At 34.4% G+C, this 22,419-nt stretch overlaps 1 protein-coding gene across 3 annotated transcripts in view; it reads left to right on the top strand.

Annotated features, from left to right (window-relative positions):
* Window positions 1-1,175: 1,175 nt before the first annotated feature.
* The window catches only part of LOC133329836 (dedicator of cytokinesis protein 9), a 64,226-nt gene continuing 42,982 nt past the window's right edge, over window positions 1,176-22,419 (top strand). For all 3 annotated transcript variants that reach the window (XM_061538300.1, XM_061538314.1, XM_061538307.1), the window contains exon 1: window positions 1,176-1,290. In XM_061538300.1, the coding sequence (XP_061394284.1) occupies window positions 1,192-1,290 (99 nt within the window). In that variant the 5' untranslated portion in view covers window positions 1,176-1,191. The remainder of the gene's footprint in view (window positions 1,291-22,419) is intronic.

The following is a 22,419-nucleotide window of genomic DNA, read 5'->3' as shown; positions in this document are numbered from 1 at the left end:
ATAAATGGCATGATGCTAAGGGAAGTGCAAAAATGTGATATATGCAAATAATTGATATGACTGGTTGGCTGGATGCGTGTAAGCCAAGCCATCATTGTGTGTTTTATTCAATTGTTTCAATTTTGTGTAGGTGTTATATTAAACAAATTGAATTGTTTGTTTGCGTGTTTAATTAAATAAAAAATTTACAATTAATTGCAAAAAAGAACTCGCTATCGGATTCTTATTGTTGTGTGTATAACACTATGAATGTATTTGTGTGTGTGTTGGGTACTGGCCAAAAGCCGCTAAGGAATAAGAATGAAAAGGAAGTTAAACAAACATAAACCCCAACAAGATGAAATAGCCATAGTCCTATTGTGAAAAAAAAACAGGCAGATGCAAAACTTAAACCTGCCACATAACACAAAAGTAAATGAAAACAAGAAGAAGAATCAAGCAACAACAAGGATTACTCATCACGTCATCATCAGCAACAACAACAACTATGTATCAACAACACGGTGTATTTGGCTTTAGCGCATTTTTTATGTTGCTATGTTTGAGTGTGTCTGCCTGCCTACCTCTCTCTCTCAGTGTCTTCTCCAATTCAACTAAGCTCCAACTTCAATCAAGCCATAACATGAACAATAAGAGCTACTAAAAAGCGGCAAAAACTACTTTTGCTACAACAATGCAAAAATATCTACTATACAATAACAAAAACAACAGCAAGAGCAGCAACAATAACAAAAACACACACACAACAAATTCTATACAATAACAACATAACAATTGTTGGGGCATCTCTGTTTTGAATAATTTTGTTGTTACTCCCCAATAGCTTACTCTCATTCTCTCATCCCTACTCTATTAATATCTCTTGCCTTTATAAAAAAGTGTCTCTCTATCTCTTCCCCAAATTAATTCATTATTTTTTGTTTGTTTGTTACTTCTCTGTTCTCCCCGTGTCATATGTGATTAATTCGGGTTTGATGTTTGCAAAAAAATATAGAAATAAAAATAACAGAAAATAATCTAAAAATAATTTAAAATATATGTGAAAGAAAAGCTACAGTTTAATCAATAATAATCAAAAAATAAGGAAAAAAGGAAAGGTGAAGTGTTCTTAAAAGAAAAATTCTTGTGTGTGCGTGTCTCGCTCTCTCTATTTAAAAGGGAATACAGGGCCGTGCCGTGTCGCCTTGAACAATGACAGAACGTAAATTTACCCGTGCTTTGAATAAGCCGGGTATGGCTGCCCAATTGCGTGAGACGGTATCACAGGTGGTACGAGAAAGTGCAGTTTTGGTAAGTGTTTTTTGTAAATAATTATTAATTTAAGGAATTTATTAATTAGTAGGGGTTTTCGTTATAGAGAAAATGCCTAGGGAAGTGTAAAGCAAAATTTATTTTATCTATGCAGAACTTTATTTCGAACCCTTTTTCGTGAGGCCCAGGGGATTCAAATTTGCAAAATTGTTCATAACCTATAATTTTGTTATACTTGGAAACTTTAACAGATTACGAACAATAATTTACATTCAAAAGGGCATACATTGGTCCGTATAATTAAAAAAAAACTGTATAGAATTTTTCTAAACAAATTTGTGTGAGCAACTCTCGTTGGCATGGTCCAAGATATTAAAATAAACAGTAGAACCGGTTAAGTTACACATCGGCACCATCGTTTTAGGTTATTGAAGAATAAGACTTCTTCTCAGAAACATTGAAATATTTGCATCGAATCCGACCCTTGTAGGAATTTTCTAGGCCGTCTCGCATTTTCAACTTACTGCGTTATATCGCAGAAAATGTTCAATGTAGATCGTGTAAGGTTTTTATACCCTCCATTATAAGGTGTTGTGCATATTAAAAAAGTCATTCCTTTTGCAACACTTCCAAATTTTCACCTGAGACCCCATAAAATATATATTTATATTCTTGACCAGAATAAAAATCTATGCCGATTTATGCATGTCCGTCTGTCTGTTGAAATCACAATAGAGCTCGCAATATTTAAGATAGAACTTCGAAATTTTGCACATACATTGCAAATACCATATGACGGTACCCCCAAATATTCGGCATCTTGGGAATATTTAGTTTTTTTTTTCGCTGGAAGAATTAATTTTTCTTCTTTGGATTTGTTTCGGGTTAATAAAATTCAGTAAGGTTAAATAAAATTCAGTATCTAGTTTTCTGCATTTTTATTTTCCAATATTTCGACTGTCTTCGACAGTCATCTTCAGGGAAATAGTTGTGAGAGAAGCTACAGGTTTCTTACACCGTTCATGCTAAACAAATCCAAAGATAAATTAACTGTAATTTGATATTTTGGGTTCTCATTCGGTATAACAACTTCTTACTTTAAATTATCAACATTGGTCCACTTGTTACCATAGCCCCAATATGTCCCAAATTTCGGTATTTCGGGGGAGTAGGGGCACATTTTCCAACCGATTTGGCTGAAATTCGGTATTTTGAGTTCTCATTGGTTATCTCAAGTCCCTACTATCAAAATTGGTCTACTTTTTTTATGATAGCCCACATATAACGGTACCTCCCAAATTTCGGTATTTTTGGAATTTTGGGCACAATTTCCACTTTTAAGGTCCCGGTATTTTTTTTTACCCGAACTTGTTGTAAATTCGTGGTCATTGAGTGTCAAATCTTCCTAGCAATAATTTATCATGGCGCAGCCCACGATATATGTACATACTTTATAAATGTGTCGAACGATTATTGGGATTTCAAATGTCCACTTCATAGTGGAGGGTATTAAAAGTTCGGCTCCCTCATATAATGACCCATTTCAATGATGGCACTTGCCATATTTTCTATTATAAAATTATATCAATGCATTTTCAAATTTTCAGGGGTTTAAGCTGCATTTCCCACCTAAAACACTGGTATTTCGTTTTTTCGGAGGATAAATGCCTACTCTCACAGATATTTTCCTGTTCCACCGATTTTATATATTTTAAAGTCCCATCCGAACTGATTGTGGCATGGTTATTCGATTTCTCAAAGAATTTGGAATATAGATCCTTGGATTAAGATATTTTCCATATGACTGTCTGATTTCAGATCTTTTGAAGGCACTGGCATCGTTTTCTAACAAAAGTGACAAAAAAGTAAAATGAGGGATTAGGGAGGTATTGATTAAAATACCTCCCAAAAACATATCGAACAAATCGGATTTTGGTTTCTTTAAGTTCATCAGATATAGAACCTATAATCTGGTCTAATAGAATTCCCTGGCCTACAAAATTTTGTTGTTGTAGCACTATTGATTTTTCACAAAGGTGCTCGGGTCAAGCTCGGGTCATTCCAAACCGATTATCGTTGGAACGAATAGCGCCGGGTGTTTTCTACAGCTTATTTTTCCGCTTTTGTAAGTACAGAGACCCGAACCTCATATATGTGAGGCTTTCACCTATGAATGGTCATAAAAATCCCGACCAATCGACTATATTTCTTTTTAATAGCTTTTTGTGAAGAATTCGTGGATACTCATTGAATTCTGTATGATTCTCCAGACTCCAGGACTCCAAAGATTTATAAACTTACATTTCTTTAAAATGTAGAACGTTTATTGTCTTATGATGCGATATATTAAGAGCCACTTTGTGTACTCATGTTCGAACTTGTGACGATTTTGCAATCAATATTCCATACCCAGATTTGTGGCAATGTACAATCAATGTTGTCAGACCACACCATATCTTATTACACCTTATTTCTAAATTTAATTTTCTTTAAAAATCATTACACATATCTGTTTTGGGAGAAAAGGGTGTGTCAAGTGTGTTTATACTCCCCTTTTTTTAGTGCACTTTCAACATGGATTTTGCAACACAACGAACTGGATGATTGTGTTTGTGTGTATGCGTGCCTGGGCAATGCGTATTTGTTGCAAAAGTCCCAAGAGTCATGATTCGTATATCAAACGGCCCAGAAATACACCATACCACCAAAGTGTGTGTGGGGCCACCTTGCCACCATCCCACACCTTATTTCCTCAACATTGGATTTGTCACCAACTGCATGCATACTCGTACCTACTCTTCATATCGTATCGCCGCATGCATGGTGATGGCCTTTATCATGAGTTTGCCTTGCAGCACCAGCAGCAACATTTAGTTGTGCAACGCAAACATTCATAAGCTGTGGAGTGAACAAAGTTCTGTTTTTTTCTTTGCTTCTTCTTCTTCCTCTTGTTTCATAAACTTTGTTTACACGCGGAGCTATGCTCCTAAGATTATTGACCCCTCAAAAGGGATTGATAAGAACTTGAAATAAAACAAAACGAGCAGCAGTGGCAGTCAACAGTTTACCGGAAATTAAAAATGTTTAACTTTGAGGAAAACGAAATGCAATTTTCATAATGGAATTTGATTTGAATGGAAACAAATGGGAAATCAGGTAGAAAACATATTTTTAAAATATTTTGAATTGGGAAATTATATTTATCTAATAATTATTATTTTATTATAGAAAATCTAATTGCAGTGTGTATGTGTTTGTCCTTACTTCATAATATGTGAAAAACACTCGCAAACTCATATTTAGTCCTTAATGATTAAAAATTCCATCACAAAGTCATCGGATTTAGAAAGAAACACGAAAACCTAATTGAGAGTAGAAATGAAATTCCTATGCCATAATCTGTAGAAGATCATAATCTTATAAAATCCAGGATTATATACAATATCCTCTAGCAAAAGGAACAAAATCTATTTGAGATAAACTAATGGGAATTCGAAAGGAAGTCATTAAAAAAATAGGTAACCAAGGTGTCTGTAATCTATTGACTGGGAAAATTTAATTCCATAGTTTCTTCTTTAGAGTGCATTATTGATGTAGTGGAGATATCTAAATCCGAACTATGGGCATTTTATACAAATACCCAGAGAAATACACTGTAGACTATTTCCAATCCAATCCAATGACCTCACAAAATTTCGTAAAATGAAACTGTGGGGTATCTGGATCATACGGTCCATTAACACAAGCTCTGAATCGTTCCGTTAAATTTGCCTTTCCCATTCAAATTGAGCCGATAGCTCTATTTTGATCTCAATTATGCCAAAAAAAACCGTCATAGTTAGTTGACTTAGCTGCTGCTATCGATGTCAGGTCAGTTGTTTGAGAGACTTGTTGATCAAAAGGCACTCCTTTATATTCGTTTAGCTATGCGGTAACTGCATTAGTATGACTGCTATTCAGACCTGCTCGGTAGGCAACTTGATTTAGAGGCTCCCTTTTATAAAGTTGGCGCCCTCTCTCTTTAGATCATGCAGATCCTTCCTGAAACACCTTGGTGGGAAATGTTAACCATATGATGGTTAGAATGTTTGTCTCTGAAGCACTCGACCAGATACTGCAACGAAATCATATTTCTATGCTGACGGAAGGATCATCGTCTCCTCATGAAGATGGTCCACTGGTGTCATGAGGACGCAACCTGCTGCAGCTCTCAGGGCGGCATTCTGACAGGTCTGAATACTTCCCCACTGCCTAGCACTAGTATTGCAGACCACAGTGGTACCGCATAGCTGGTCTGTGGCTAGCTATGCGGTGGTGCCGGCAAGAGACTTGAGGACTTCGTACTTCTCAGATAGCTGTGGTTTGCGCAGATGATTGGACCTGCGGTCGAATATAACCCCGAGTATTTTGGGATATTAGGTGGTCGAAATTTGTGTGCCCCATTGATCTACAAATTCAATGGCATTCTCATCACCGCAGTCCATGTGGTGAATAACGTGGCCGTAGATTTAGTGGCGGATATTTCCCTATGATAACTCGGCGAGATAGGCGTTCAATCCTACGAATGTGTCCTCAACTATAGGACTCCATTATCGTACAATCATCTGCATACGTAACGATCTCGATTCCGTCTGGAGGCATGGAATATCGGAAAGGTAGATGTTAAACTGTTCCTGAGATATCACTCCACATTGAGAAACTCTCTGCAACACTCTACGGGTTTAAACCTCTTATTTCGGAACTCACACATACGACTGGCGTCCACACATAAAGTTGATTAACCAATGTTTCAAACTTGGCCGGAGGGAATTGTTCTCGATGTCCTCAAACAGTGTGGCATGATTGACTCTAACAACGGCTTTTGATGGTCAAGCGCTTCCAAGTAATCTTATTTCAAAATTTCAGTGTTGCAACTTTATCGGTTCACCCAAACCCAAATTGTACCAAATATTCTACCATTTAGTTCTTTTCGTACACATAAGTACAAATTTTAAAAATCATTTGTTACATCGATTCTACACTTAATCTGTGACTCTTATGTCGTTTGACGCAGTTTTTTTATCTCATCCTTTATGTTCTTATTCTAGTCCACCCTATTGAATCGGGTTCTGAATCTAACACTACATTCAAGAAGCAGACAACCTGCACTGGTTTATCGTGTCATGCGGGTTTTTGTGGTAGCTAATGTAATGAATGTCGATTCAGCAAATTGAGTTTTCGAATAACAAATGAAATTCTGGAATTGCAATTTTGGCAATCCTATTGGTTTGAACGATGTAGTGTGTTATGGCTTAATTTCGTGTTTAGTGCATAAAAATTCCCTGCATCGAACTTAATCCAGGAATCTGAGGGATATCCACATTCTTTAACGGCTCACTTCGAAATTTTTGAAGATTAAAATTGTGTTTCCTGACTAGGTCCTTATTTTCAACGACTGTCGACTTATGTTACAAATTCATACATGATCCTCTCCCAAATTACCATAAAAAGAGCACCAATACTCAAACATAAATTTCAATTAAGCAAACAATTTTTTTTTGAAAATGATAGCATCTATGTTCTGATGATGATGGTGCTGTTTAAATAGCAGAAGCAACAACAACAACGACGACCACATCAATAACACAACACTTCAATAGAAGGTCAAAACCACATCGGTTTATGACGCAATGGAATGAATATCACCTATTCTATTCTAGATGAGAATTCACGCTGCTGCTCACACGCTCAAGGAATGAGGGAGAGGAGTACAAACGAGCTATGGCACGAGAAATATAGCAACAAAAACATCAACAAATGTGGAATCGTCTGATGTATGGTCGATTGGTTGGTTTTATGTCTAATCTTCACACATCATTGGGGGTCTGGTGGGAAATGGCAAAAACAACAACTACCACCGCACCGCAACTATATTCTCGTGTACTGGAAAATGTGAATATTTGTAATAATGTTATTACCTGGCCGAACCGGAATCTAGTGCCGCATGATAGTTGCTGCTTGTTGTTGTTGCCCATGTGGTCATTGCTCAGTTTTTTTTTTGTAGCCTCAAACATAAAGTTTATTTACATTTTGTTTGTTCGTACGTTCGTCCGTTCTTCTAATTCATTTGAACAACAGTGAAAAATAAATAAATAAATAACTGAAGGAAGGGAGAACAAATTTGAAATCGACACTTACCCTATACTCGTAATGTAAGTAGCCATAGTCTGGCGATAAGGCGTTTCCCCTTATTTACCAAAAAACAATTTTTGTATACCTGCTGTCTTGGCAAATACTGACCCGCATAAATTTTCCAAATGGATATTTTCATTAATTTCGAAATTCATGGTCAATGTTTTATTTGTTTTAAAAGAATTTTTATGATTGTGCGATTATGGAATAATGGATTATTTGCTGAGTGTTTGGGAATTTCAAATAGTTTTTAAAAAAATTTTTATCGCCAGTTTTATTAAATATTTATTCCTAAGTACCTTTGAGGAAATCTTCGATGAAAACAATTTTCATATAAAGGAAAAACTATTTTGGGAATTAGTTTTTTCATAAATATAGCTCTATGCTATTCCACATGAAGGGAAAATGTGTTAGGTCTCACTGTTTAAAAATGGCGAGGTCTACAACTTTGCAGTATGCATTTTCGGAAAAGGCGTCGAAAATGATTCCAGGCCAATTTTTTCCCGAAGCTCTATTTTATTTTTTAGGCCGAGAAACTTTTGCAGTATGCCTTTTTGGAAAATGCATCGAAAAATCTTCTAGGCCAAATTTTTCCCGAAACTCTATGCTATCTTAAATTCCATATGAAGGGTAAAATGGGCGAGTTCTACAACTTTGTAGTATGCATTTTCGGAAAAGGCACCGAAAATGCTTCTAGGCCAATTTTTCCCGAAACTCTATGCTATTTTTAAGGTCCACAGTGGTTTATCTTAAATTATATATGAAGGGAAAATAAGTTATGCCCCACTGTAGGAAAACGGCGAGGTCTACAACTTTGTGGTTTGCTTTTTCGGAAAGGCATCGAAAATGCTTCTAACCCAAATTTTCCCCGAAGCTATTTTTTTAGGTTCACAGAGGCCTATCTTAAATTCCATATAAAGGGAAAATAGGTTAGGTCCCACTGTGCAAAAATGGTGAGGTCTACAACATTGTGGTTTGCATTTTCGGAAAGGGCATCGAAAATGCTTCTAGGCCAAATTATTCCCATAGCTCTATCCTATTTTTTTATGTCCATTGTGGCCTATCTTAAATTCCATGTGAAGGGAAAATATGTTAGGTCCCACTGTGTAAAAATGGCGAGGTCTACAATTACTTTAGGTCCACAGTGGCCTATCTTAAATTAGATATAAAGAGAAACAAGGTTAGGTCCCACTGTGGAAAAACGACGATTTTCAAATTTTCAGTATTGGACCATATTTTGTATATTGCTGCCATTTCAGGTATGTTGATGTTTATAGCCGATTTTTTATCTTGTTCTTTTCCTATCAATATTTTGATTCTACGGTTTCTGCTAGTCTAAAATCCATCATCATGTTTCGGGTTGAACTTCGCGACATGTAGTTTATTGTTCATCTATTGTAGAGTTGTATACAAATAAACTCGTATTCGTAATATTCTACTCAAATGGAATTTGATGTGTGAAATTCTGCCTTGGTAGCATATAAATAATAAAATTATTAATTTAAAATATTTAATGTTAGTTTTTAAAATTTCACAACAAATCTTGAGTATACATGTCTGTAGGAAGTAATTATTATATCACACTTAATAGATGTTAATTAAAATTTTTAATTTGGCGGATATGTGCAAATAAAATTTGTCAACGTTTTTTTAGAGAGAGAAATTATTAAGTAGCTACAACAAAAATTGACAAATGGCAAATATTTCAAATATAAAAACATGTTTTCTCAACAAACAATCGCAAGACACAAGATAAATATCACGATCGAACTGTGAGTATTTAAGTCAAACACACATTTATTTTTATATGAAAAAAAGTTTTTGTTCAATTTCCGCTTATTTAAGTAAAAAATAATCCCATGTCGAGTTTGCTCAAATGACAAAAAAAAAAGAGAGCGAATAAACATCATTAGCAAAACTACATATGACCAACTAACTGAATGACCGACCGATCGACTGTGTGCCTCCGGCCTCACTGCGATTTCATGACATAATAATTTATTTGTTTACATTGTTGTGGGTTATGTTTTCAGTTTTTTTGTTATTCTATTGTTATTATAAACTATTACTATGTTTATTGTCATATTCTATTGTTAAACAAATAAGTTGCTAAATAAAATAGCACGGCATGTTTAGAGATCGTTAGAAAAATTCAATTATGGATACTGTAATTATTTAGCAAGGCACGCAAAAGCTATTTTTCTTTATAAGTTCTTTCATTCACATGAAGGGAGATGCGATGCACAAAATTTTTTGACGAATCTTTCGACATCTTTCGACAGAAAATAGTGAGTCGACTCTGAAACGTCGATGCACTGCTGCTCATTTTATAGTATTGCAGAAGTGGATCCGTTTTAATGTCTCTCGGTTAAGGTCAATTGGGTTTTAAACGGGGTTTTCCCTTCAAATCTCCCGTCTGAGCCCGTAAAATGCTAAAGTCGTATTCTTCAAAAGCAGATAAGAATTAGTCATGACCATAGCGCTCCCTTCCGAATTGACGAAGTAAAATCCAACCCCACCTTTGGATATAATGGCCTCTTCTCAATTACATATGGATTCTCAAAACCCCAAATACAATTATGATTTTTAACATACCCATACCCGGGTGAGAAATGAGCTCATCAATTTTTTCCGAAAATGTGGGCTGTGCAAAAATCACCATTTTTGTAGTGGGTTTCATTTTTCCATTTTCGTGTCAATGTCAGACTTTTAACTCAAGAGAAAAAAATATTTTAAGAACTTAGGATAAACCTTCATTTCCAAGTTCTGGTCGATTTATTAAAATTGCAAATGGCATAATTCAAAGTTCAAATGAAATATTTTGATATTCAAACAAAATGTTTTGATATTCAGATAGAATTCTCAAATTCCAAATGAAATGTTTTGATTTGCATCCCAATAATTCGAATGGCATATATAAAAATTTGGACTACTTTTGAAACCACAAAATAGATAAGCATTTATTTTTAATTTCTAGTCGAATTACAAATGATATCATTTAAATTTCGAATGAAATATTTTGATGTTTAAACAAAATGTTTTGAAATTAAAATGAAATTCTTAAAATCAAAATGAAATGTTTTGAATTGCACTTAACGACTTAACGATGCATCAACGCCCAGACGAAACATTTGTATTTTGAGCACCGGTAAAGCTGGAACCATTAAATATGGAATGAAGTTTACAGATGGAGTGTAGGATATTATTTTGTTACATTTTGAAAATTCGTACTATATGTATCCGATAAGTACTAAAATGTACTACATTTGGTACAATTTCGTAGCTTGAAAGTTGGAATGCGAATAAAAGTTGATAAGTAGGGTGGATATAAGGTGGTGGTTATGAAAATGTGTACTCATGTATACGACAAGTACTAAACAGTACTAAATTTGGTACAGTTTGAATTTGTTGAAACGGATGGAGCTCAAAATACTGGAAATTGAAATTAACATATTTAGGTAGTTTTTGATATTTTTACTCATGTGTACGAAAATTAATAAATGGTACTATATTTGGTACAATTTGCATTTTGGGTGAACCGATCTTGAAATTTGGAAATAAGCTTATTCTGTATTGTATAATTAAGGTAGGTACCTTTGGAAATTCGCACTTATGTGCACTAAATAGCCACCAATTTGCAGAACTAAATTGCGGTCGGCCTTATGTAAATTTCATATAAAATACCCCATTGTAAAAAAATTAAGAAGGGTTCGGGGTTTAGGGGGGGCTCAAACGAAAGGTCTAAGAGTGTACTTTCAGAAAATCGGAAAAATTCCCATCTCCGAAACTCCTTTTGCCTATATGGTCCAGAAATTGGGAAATATGATTTCTAATGGATTGTTACGGAGGGTACTCATGTATATTAATGTGTAATACAGTGGACCACAGATATAAGAACATCCAAAAAAAACGAAAAATTTGTTCTTATAGGCGGGTTTTTCTTATATGAAAGTATTTTTTTGTATTACAAATTGTTTTCATTTATGGGTGAAATATTCTCTCATGTTTTTCTTATATAAGATGTTCTTATATCCTTGGTCTACTGTAAATGATATGAAATTTCGTAAAATTTGGGTTTGGGTGAATTAGTTTTGAAAATACGTGCTACAAGAATACAAAAGGTAATAAATGGTAACCAATTTAGTATAGAGCTAAATTTATTTTGCGATCAGAATTTGTGTACCTAGTCAATTTTTAACACATGTCCGAAAAAATATATATATACAAATATTTATTATGATAACTGATTTGATTTAAGTCAATATTTGCTAATAAGATAAACTTTCTTTTTCTTTTTTTACGTCCTCTTCTTCTACTACTGCTTGTCTTTACTTGGCAACGGCGGCTGGCACGAAACATAAAAATAATTCTCTTCATTAAACAAACAGATGAAGTATCCCATCAAAGAAAGTCATAGCCATCATTCGGTAAATTGTTGTTCATTTTTTTTCTAAGAAGTCTTTGTGTACTAAATGTTGTGAAGCAAAGTGTTTCCCTTTTACTTTCGATGTAAGACACAGAAAAAAGAAAGAAAACAAAATGGTTTCTTGTAAATAATAAAATAATGTTTTCCTTTATTCCATTAGATGTGATTATGTTTTCTTTTGGAACGTTTCCTAATTTAATTGTATTTTTATGATGCCAGCCATGAGGTTGAAGGTCAATGAAAAGGGAAAATGTGCTACTTGGTTTATTTACATAAAATATCATTAAATGGAGCCAGTGCTAAAGATGATGATATTTGTATTCAAAGCGAAGTGCTAAGGCGCCTGCATTGACCTTCCACCCTAATGAGCGAATGGTTAACATATTGTTTTCATTTTGTTTATTATTTCTAAATTAAATATTTTTATATAAACATTACACTTTTTTCAACATTTTATTACATTTTTACAGACGAAACATACATTCACACATTCCTTTTTAATGCAATGTTTAAGCATGACCATTTAAACATTTTCACATTCAGACACTAAGTCTATCTATCCGACGACGACGCCATCATCATCTGACACACTTCCCCCCTACCCATCATAATATGTGAAATTTTATTGCAAAGATGATAAACAGTTTTTTTAATATTCCCATATAATTTTCTAATGATTATTTATAAATGTTATCAACATAACATCACATCGTCATCATCATACCCATACCCCCAATCACATTATTATCATATTCATAATCATGCTCCATATTATCATTATGTCTATTATTGTATTATTTATGTAAATCATCAGGTCCCCAAAACATACAACTGTGGGAGCTGATTTGTTTTAGCCCCCAAATAAAACACACAACACTCAAGTATACTACGAGGGCTGTAAATACATTTTTGGCGTGAATTTTGATATATTTTGTAATAAATTCTTGTTATACTTCTTTGTATATATTGCATGTTTCCTTTATTTTGTGGTATATTCAATTTTGGTCCTTCGACTATGTAAAAAATAAAAATGTACAGATATATCTGTGGAAAATATATTAAAAATTGTATTTTGAAAATGTTCTACAAAACATTATACAGAATATGAAATATTCGAATGGATTCGAATTTGATATAATAAATGTACTACAGTTATTGACAAAATATTAAAACCAACATATCTGCAACGATCTATAAAATAAATTTGAAAAAATATGGAATTTTTTCTATATATATATATATTATCACAAATTATAAAAAAGATTAAATCTGACGATTGGTTCAAGCTTATAAGAAGTCTTTTCTTACCTAGCCTAAGGAAAACATTGTAAGTGTCGTAAATTGGAATGTAAAATTGGAACGCTGCTTTGGAAATTGCAAACAATAAAAACAAGGACACGTGTTCGCTGATTGGTGTGACCTTGAAATTATAATGATCGAACATTCCTTCAAAATCTCATCTTGACGGATGAGGTCCATTTCCTCAACAAACTTGAGGTTGGATAAACAGTTACCGTAAATCGAGAGATTATTAATGACAACGAGGCGGCGATACGTGTCGCAAGCAAAGAACCAATTTTTCTTTTATAGAAAAAGTTTGAGAACCTCTCGAAGGGATGATCATGATCGATATCTTGTATTTTAAAACCATGAAAATTCTTCCTTTGGGGACATGTGAATTGTAAAGTCCACTCCAACAGCACAGTCTCGATGTTCGTGAACTCATATTTAAAATTTATCTAGCAAAGGCACAAACCACCCAACTTTTTCTCTGAGAAGAGAATGTGAAATTGCAGAACTAAATTGAGAGAGAGAGTATGTGGACGTAACTGAGAATGTACCACAATTTGCAGAACTGAATTGTGCTTGAGTATGTGATCGAATTTGACAAAGCGCCACCAATTTGTGGAACTAAATTGTGGGCGGTCTTATGTAAATTTCATATAAAATACCCCCCACCCCATAAGGGTGCGGGGTTGAGTCTGTTTACTTTCAAAATATGTGGACCAAAAGTGTTTCAGATATGTGAATATTTCCGATTTTCTGAAAATTTATAGGGTGATTTAAAGCAAATTTCCGTTAAAATGGGCCACTGTAAAAAAATAAGAATAGTGCGGGGTTGAGGTTTCAAACGAACGATCTTGGAGTGTTCTTTCAGAATATGTGGACCATATAGGAGTTTCGGATATGGGAAGATTTCCGATTTTCTGAAAATTTATAGGGTGACTTTAAGCAAATTTACGATAAAATGGCCCACTGAAAAAAAGAAGGGTGCGGGGTTGATGGATGCTTAAACGAAAGGTCTATGAGTGTACATTCAGAATTTGTGGACCATATAGGCAAAAGAAGTTTCGGATATGGGTCGCCTATAAATTTTCAGAAACTCGGAAAAATCCGATAGTCTGTTTGCCTATTTGGTGCAGATATTCTGAAGTACACTGTTAGATCGTTTGAGTCCCCCTCAACCGCTCACCCTTCTTAATTTCAGTGGCCCATATTATTGGAAATTTGCCAAAAGTCAGGGTCACCTATTAATTTTCAAAAAATCGGAAAAATTCCCATATCCGAAAGTCGGTTTGAGGCGCTTTTTGAGGCCATATTATTGGAAATTTGCTAAAAGTCAGGGTCACCAATTATTTTTAAAAAAAGCGGAAAAATTCCCATATCCGAAAGTCGGTTTGAGGCGCTTTTTGGCTTGTAGTGATATACATTCATTATTTCGTATATAAGTTCTTAACATATGAATATCGGATTTTATTGCCATTACAATTTTCACAAAAATTGTGAATTTTCACTTGACCTGTTTATAGTTTTAAGAGGTATTATGAAAATGTTAAATTGATTTCCTATTTTTGCTGCAGCTTACTTTAACGAAACCCTGCACTGTTGACCCGTAATGGTCTTCTCCTTCAAATTCTCTAACTTGTCAACCATAACTCTCTAGTCTATTTAATATTTATATACATTCGCAGAGTAGAATTTATCGATTTAATATCTGGCATGTGATTCTGTATCACCTCCCATTCTTCTTCCTCTCCTTTTCCTATATTTTCCACATAATTTTCTTTTTCACTACAGAAAATTCTTTTGGATAAGATGTCCCTTGACAGACATTTAGTTTAGCACAACAACAACCACCGACTAACCTTGTATAAATAATTTCTATCTCATTTTGTTGCTGTTGTTGTTGTGGCCACAAACTTTCCTTCCATTCTCTTTCTATGCAAGAATGTTCAGATGATGGCCTCCTTTTTTCAAAATTACTTCCACTTCCATACATCAAATATATGAACGGCAGAACGACGAACGTGTCTCATCTACATTTGTTTTTTGTCAAATGTCAAATCATATCTGTGTGTGATGCTCGTCGATATTGGTATGATGTGACATCGGGTGGTTGGTTATAATTTTTTTATGTTTTTTTTTCTGGTATGCTCGTCGTTTTTTTTAATTGTTTCAAAATATTTAAAATATTACAAAGAAGTATGAAGTCAAGTTTGTTAGTGTTCGATTCGAACATCCTATGGGGGAATCAAACTTCGTAGAGTAAAAATGAAATATTTTCGATTTGAAATCGAATGGAACTTGTTAGTTATGTAGCGGAATTTTAAATAAAAATTTTAAAATAGTAAAAGTAGAACTGTTTTATAAAATAATTTCAAACAGAAAACATTAGAATCGAACATGTGTGGGTTGTATAGAAGTTTGAAACAAAATTCGATCTTAATGGAGTCTAAATAGAGCTTTTTATCGGGTTTCTTTTTATTGGGAACACATTTTTTTTAAACAAAAAGATTTTCAAGCGCGTCGGTCTTGAACTTATCTCTTCCAATTTGAAAAAAACATGTTCCGAGATGTTGTCTTCTACTTGGTCTTTCCATCTAATTTGTGGCCTTCCCTTCCTGCGTGAACCATCAGTAGCCTCGCTTTTATATGCCTTTTGTGCTGGGGCATCCTCATCCATTCTCACAACATGACATAGCCAACGTAGTCGCTGCAGCTCGATACGACTGACTATGTCGATATCCGCGTATAGATTGTAAAGCTCGTGGTTCATTCGACGCCGATATTCACCGTCGACGCAGATCGGTTTCGGAGAATTTTTCTCTCAGACACCCCACAAGCTGCCTCATCTGCTTGTGCAAGTACCCATGCCTTAGATCCATATAAGAACACTGGTAGTATCAGCGTCTTGTAAAGTGTGAGTTTGGTCTGGCGGGAGCTGACCTTGTTATTTTTAAACTGCATTGTAGCATCTGTTTGCCAACACTATTTTTCTCCGAAATACCTTGGTACCAAATCGGTACATAAATCTTTAACTACCTCGAAGCTGTAGTTGCCAAGCTCCACAGTTGGTCCGAGTCTACTGGGCGTCTTGTGCGTTATTGTTATCAGCTTGGTGTTCTCGTCATTTACTGCGAGACCCACTTTGGCAGACTCCTTCTCAATTTGTTCAAAGGTGACTGTTACCGCTCGCAATGTTCGATCCATTTTGACAATGTCATAGGCGTATGTGAGTAACATGTGTTGTTTGGTGTACAGAGTGCTATTTCTGTTCAACTTTGCCTCTCGTGTGACCTTTTCCAACAGGATGTTAAACAGGTCACATGACAAACTGTCACATTGTCTGAATCCTCCTTCGGTATTAAAGGACTCCAAGTTGCCCTTTTCCGTCATTAACTGCTAGCCTTGTGCCAGTTAAAGTTATCCTGCGTAGTGGTATTAATTTAGAAATGCCGAACGCAGACATGACTATAAACATCTCTGAATGGATAAGGGTGTCGAATGCGGATTTATAGTCGACAAATGGGTGAAATATGTCGATGTTGTATTTCATTCCTTTAAACTACTTCGCCTTCATTATTGCTATCACCGCATTGGCATATTTTCAAAAAGCTAATGGTGGTGGCAACATTTTTCTTTTTTGTAGTCCAATTCTAGACCTACCTCAAAATAAAATAAAATCATCATCCCTCTCCGTCTGCTGTTCCAAAAATAACTTTCAAATTTTCAAGGTGTCTTAAGATATTGCGTCACAAATGTCACTTTAATTGGCAATATTTTACACATTCTTCAGTTTTTGGGTTAATGTTAGGAAATCGATTTTATTTTCGTTTTCATTACATGTGTATGACACAGTGTCATTTTTTACACTCCCACAGTAGGGCGCCGCTGCTACCCACCAGCCATTTTTAATTAATTATGGACACGCGAAAAAAATTATATTTCTTGTGTGGGAAACGAAATATTTTTGATTTTTTCACAAAAGGTTCTACACACAATTCACTCAAGACAAAAATATATTTTGGTCATTTCTTTTTGGTTTTATTATTCTGTGAGGAAAGACAATCTGCAAATTATCAAAATTCGTATTTCATATGATTTTAATTTTCCTTCTTCATTTCTTTCTTATCTCAATACCCATTTCATTTGATTTTCATTCATATTTTGGTTACAAAAATTCATGAATGGCAAAGAATTAAGTCAATTGCTGCCTTGATTAGCATAATGAATTTTGATCTCCATACAAAAGCAGCTAATAAATGAAAAAAATAATTCAATTTTTTTCTCTTCGCACTCATCTTCATTGTCTGGCGGCGTAACAAAATAAAAACCAAAAAAATCTGTCATCCATGATTCTTGGGTGGTCCCGTTGTTCCTTTCTTCCATTTATGGTCATTTGATATGTCCATTGAAACTTAATAAGAAATATTAGCCAAATGGCCGGTTCTCAAGAGTGTTTGATGTCATAAATATGGGCAACGTTATTTTTTGCAATGAATTCCACTTCTTCTTTTTCCCCTCACCTCTCATTCTTATTCTACTTGAAAGATCTCGCTCGACTGCACTTGGTTTGCAATTTACCAAATCCACTTAAACTGAAAATTAATGTGGCAAGATATATGCCTTGCACTGCACTTTGAAACATTGTATTGGTGATGCCAAACATTTGGCGGAAAATAATGCCATTAACACCAAAAATAGATAGATGGATGGTTGTGCGTGCCATAGGTTGGATGATAATTATTATTTTTTGTGGAAATTAATTTCAATTTGAATTATATTTAAAAGATCTATATAATATGTTCGATTCGAGCTTTCTTCCCACTTCGTTCCGAACTTTAAAGGACCGATTATTATGAAGGTGGACACATGCAATAATTTCTAATCAAATATCACGTTTTTGCTAAAAAAAGTTATTAGTTCGATTCGAACTTTGGAATTAATTTTTAACTATATTTATGTTCTAAACGTTGAATAGGTCTTAATTTAACTTAAATAGGTTTTAATCGAATTAAACATTGTTGTTCTTCATATTAACAATTGTTTGATATATTGTATTTTACATTTTTATCGAAATAATTTGGAAAATACATATGCGAATTTTTAACCCCTATGCAATCGTCGGTACGAGTATCTGAAATAAAGAAGCAATGGAATGTAAAACTACTCACATGGAGTGAGTGGAAAATAAGAGGCGGATAACGATACCAAAACAAAACACAGCGGAACAATGAATTGGGTGGCGGTTTTTGCGAGGAATACATTTGTTCTTCTCAGGAAAATAGAGATAGAGAGAGAGAGAGAGAGAGAGAAAATAAGTGTAAGCTGTGGTAAAGTAGATGGAAGTAGGTAAATAGTTGTGATTTCAATTAAATGTTTAAATTTGCTTGGAAAAGTAGTGATTTTTTCGTGATTATAAGAATTTTTACTTGCATTCAAAGCGAGGAACATGTACAATATGGAAAAAAATAAACTAGTGTAGTTGATTTATTTAGATTGACTTCATTGTCAAAATACAACCATGTAATAGATTACCGACTATCAACTAGATTATAAAATTCACATGTAACGAAGAAAGAACGATGATGATGAAACAAAAAGAGATGATGGTATAGATTGTATACCACCTAGCCAAGAATAAATCTGAATAGCAATCAATCGGATGGATTGCGTAAGATGCATGCGCCAGCTCATAAGTACAATTTGGCTAGAAGGATACATGCCCAACGATTGGAACCTTAGTATCCTGTGTCCCGTGCACAATATGTGCCAACTATAGAGGAATAAGTCTCATTCCCATCGCATAAAAGAGCTATCCAGCGTGCTGTTTGAACGACTCAAGCCATTCGAATGGCATTATTGGACCATACGGATGCGGCTTCAGGCCTGGCAAATCCACCATTGACCAGATTTCCACTCTGTGCCAAATTCTCTCCACGAAAAATACTTCGACACATTTTAGCTATTCGTCGATTATAAAGCATCATTGGACAGCCCTATCCGTTCAGAGGTGTAGAAAGCCATGTCTGCGTTCGGCATTCCTGCAGAATTAATACGACTATCCAGGATAACTTTAACTGGCACAAGTCAGCAGTTAAAGTCGGAAAGGACCTCTCGGAGCCCTTTAATACCGAACGAGGATTCAGACACGGTGAATATCCTCAAGCTATAAAAATATTTACACGAATGATCTTTCGCCCTAAAAAGGCATAAAACTCAAAAATTCAGCTTGAGCCCGGCTGGGATTTGTACCCTGGTTCCCATGGCATATGTTGATTGTTGTCCGGCGCCTTAGCGTTCAAAGCCACCTCCTTATCTTTCTACCATTGAAGAAAATATATTGTAGTCTGTATGAAAAAAAGTCCGTCACTACAAGAAAAATCTGCCCTGAAAAGGAATGTTCTAATGTGATGCCAAATGTCCGAACCCTGACATGGTTGAATTTAATTCGTAGATGCAATTTCGCCACAATATTCGACATAAATAGAATAAGCCACATTGCCGAATATGCCTGATCAGCCGCTTAACCAACGGCTAAACGCGTCGCATAATGGTGGGAATATAGTACCTCTCTGGTTTTCCTTTTCATTGCAACTTCGATCATGTAGCTCATCTCGAAAGAGAAATTAAAATAATACCATCTATAGTCAGACGTATCGAGCTGCAACGACCAGGATGGCTAGGTTATGTTGTGTGAATGGAAGGAAGAAGGGGAAGGCCATGAATTCCATGGAAAGATCAAGTGGAAGACAACATCTTGGAATTGGAAGAGCTGCGCTCAAGACCGGCGAACCTGTACTTTTTTAAAGATCGGCTTATGGAACAAATGTTGAGATACAAGCCAGCTAAGTAAGCAAAGTATATACTTTTAGGAAATAGTAGAGTAATTCGATTCCAACTTTACAGACTTAATTTCAACATTAAATGTTCGATTCGAACATTTGAAGTGCAGTGATATATTGAAATCTACCTTCAATAGTCTGATACGTTGCGAACTTTAAATGTTCGATTCAAACATAAAATGTTTGTTTTATAGTGAAATACAATTTCTCGAAATTCTTTTTAAATCAGAACGTTTTCTTCAATTTCTTTGCTCCATTTGCCAAACGGAGTGAAAGTTAAGTTCGTTTTGTTTATTTTTCTAATTTAAAAAAATTAATTAACAATTTCGTTTCGATTACTGTTGTGTAGGTGAGAATTATCTTTCATCGTAAAAACCACATTCGAATAATATATTCTAGTTTTGCGTTTTATTTTATTTTCTTCTTGGTCTTTTTCCAACACTTGGTTGGTTGACATTTCTCTGGTGGAACATTTCAGTTAGAAGAAATGTGTACTGCAACAAATCAGCAATTATTCGTATTTTTTGTTTTTTTATGGCCATAAAAATGTATTTTTAAATACACGTTGCCAGTGTGTTTATTTGTTCGAGTTTTACATTACGTGCTTTTTAGTTTTCAGATTTTAAAATGCATGCATGACAAAATTTAAATGAAATGAAAATTTTACAAAAGAAAGTTTTTATTTTTTACAACGAAGTGTAATGTAAAACATGTTTTGTAAAAGAGGTACAGATGTTATTGAAATTCAATTTATGGGATGGAGGCTTTTTTTACTAACCTTCAGAAACGTGGGTGGATGTTTTTGAAGCTAGAGAAGTATAAAAAATAAGTGGGTTACTTTTTGTAACACACCTCATGTTTGAGCTGCAATGCTCTAGGCTTTGGATGTGTGGTTTTATAGGCTAGGCTTTCAAAAAAACTAATTAATTTTGGTTTATATAGAAATGTCAGTCAGAATTTAAAACTAATTAAGAATATTTTTTATACTCAACAAATTTACAATCAAGAGATTGAAGTCAAACCAAGTCAATATTTTTGATATTATATTTGAATATTATTATTCAAAATTATTTTGCATTTTCCGCAATTCCATATTTTGCAAATGTTCCCGCAGTACATCTATAAATAGACTGGCGTCTGGGTTTCATAAAATTCACTCAAACAATAATTTCATGACTTTTAATGGCTATGTCATTCGGTCGGTCGTACCCTCTACCTACCTAACGTACTTCAAAAATAAAATAGAAACTTGTTTTTTATTTCATTTCAATTTCTGTTCAAATATGGTCACATAAAATAGCAGGCACAAACGAATAACCATGCAATTGTTCGCTAGCTGACGGCTGGAGTTATCTTCAGTACTGAGGGAGTTACGTAAATTTGTTGTCTAGTTGAAAATGTCAGTTGAACACAACAATGATGTATGTATGAATGTTGGCTCGTTGGTTGGGAGCATGGTTGCTATGTTTATTTATTTGTCTGACTGCCTGCCTGCTACCAGACTAGGCAAATATTCTGCTGCTGCTACATCTGAAAGGTAGATTTTTTTTGTTGGTATTCGTTTTGAAACACAAAATAAGGGTGTGTCTTTAAAACTCCAACTCCATTCACTTGTTGTAACAAAACATCATTGCTTTTTGTGCTCTCCCATACATATATGTGTGGGAGAGGAGGATGAAGGGCTAAAGGGGGTTATAGTTCAATAACCTTTAGTTATTTTGTAATAGAATTACATTATTACAAATGTTTTGTGGATGCTGTGATGAGAGTACGAGTTTGTGTGTCTGTCTATTTCACATTCTGGGAATTTTGAACCACAATGTGTATGAAATATTTATTATGTGGGTTGAAAATAAAAATTGTTTTTTTTTCGACAGAAAAAAGAATAATTGAAGGGAGGAATGGGCCAACTAAAGTGTCTGTAGATAGAAAAACAATATCCAAAAGGTCTATTATATACTGATTTTTTTTTAAATCGTGTTTTTATGATTATCGAAATACGCACGATTTTTGTGGTCCTACAAAGAAAACCTTCATTGAGTTTGTTGAAGCAGTATTTATGAATTTTATTAATTTTTTTCTATTGCTCAATTAATTTCATTATTTTTTTCATTTAAATAAATTAATAATATAAATGTAAACATAATATGAATATCTTAGTTGTAATAATTAGTATTTAAAAAGTATGTAAAATGGCAATAAAGTTAGATGTATAATAATGCGAGAGAATTATTAGGAGAAAAGAAGAGGAGAAACGTATTTTCAGAAAAAAGGAAAACGTAAGAGCGAGCCAATCAAGATTTACAGGAGTCAGAAATATGTCCGGAAATTTTACCAACGTGTAAAACACGAAACCTAGAGCTTAGGCTATTTGGAGGACATTTGTATAGTCTTCTGTATTTAGAATCCTTTTTTATGGTCTTATATTGATAGAGGGTCTATTTG

Source organism: Musca vetustissima, unplaced genomic scaffold, assembly GCF_032173495.1.
Source record: "Musca vetustissima isolate MV318-11 ecotype Yass unplaced genomic scaffold, APGP_CSIRO_Mvet_v1 utg4099, whole genome shotgun sequence".
NCBI classification, from domain to species: Eukaryota; Metazoa; Arthropoda; class Insecta; order Diptera; family Muscidae; genus Musca; species Musca vetustissima.
The sequence above is the reverse complement of the archived record's forward strand: the minus strand, read 5'-3'. Positions and strand labels throughout refer to the sequence as shown.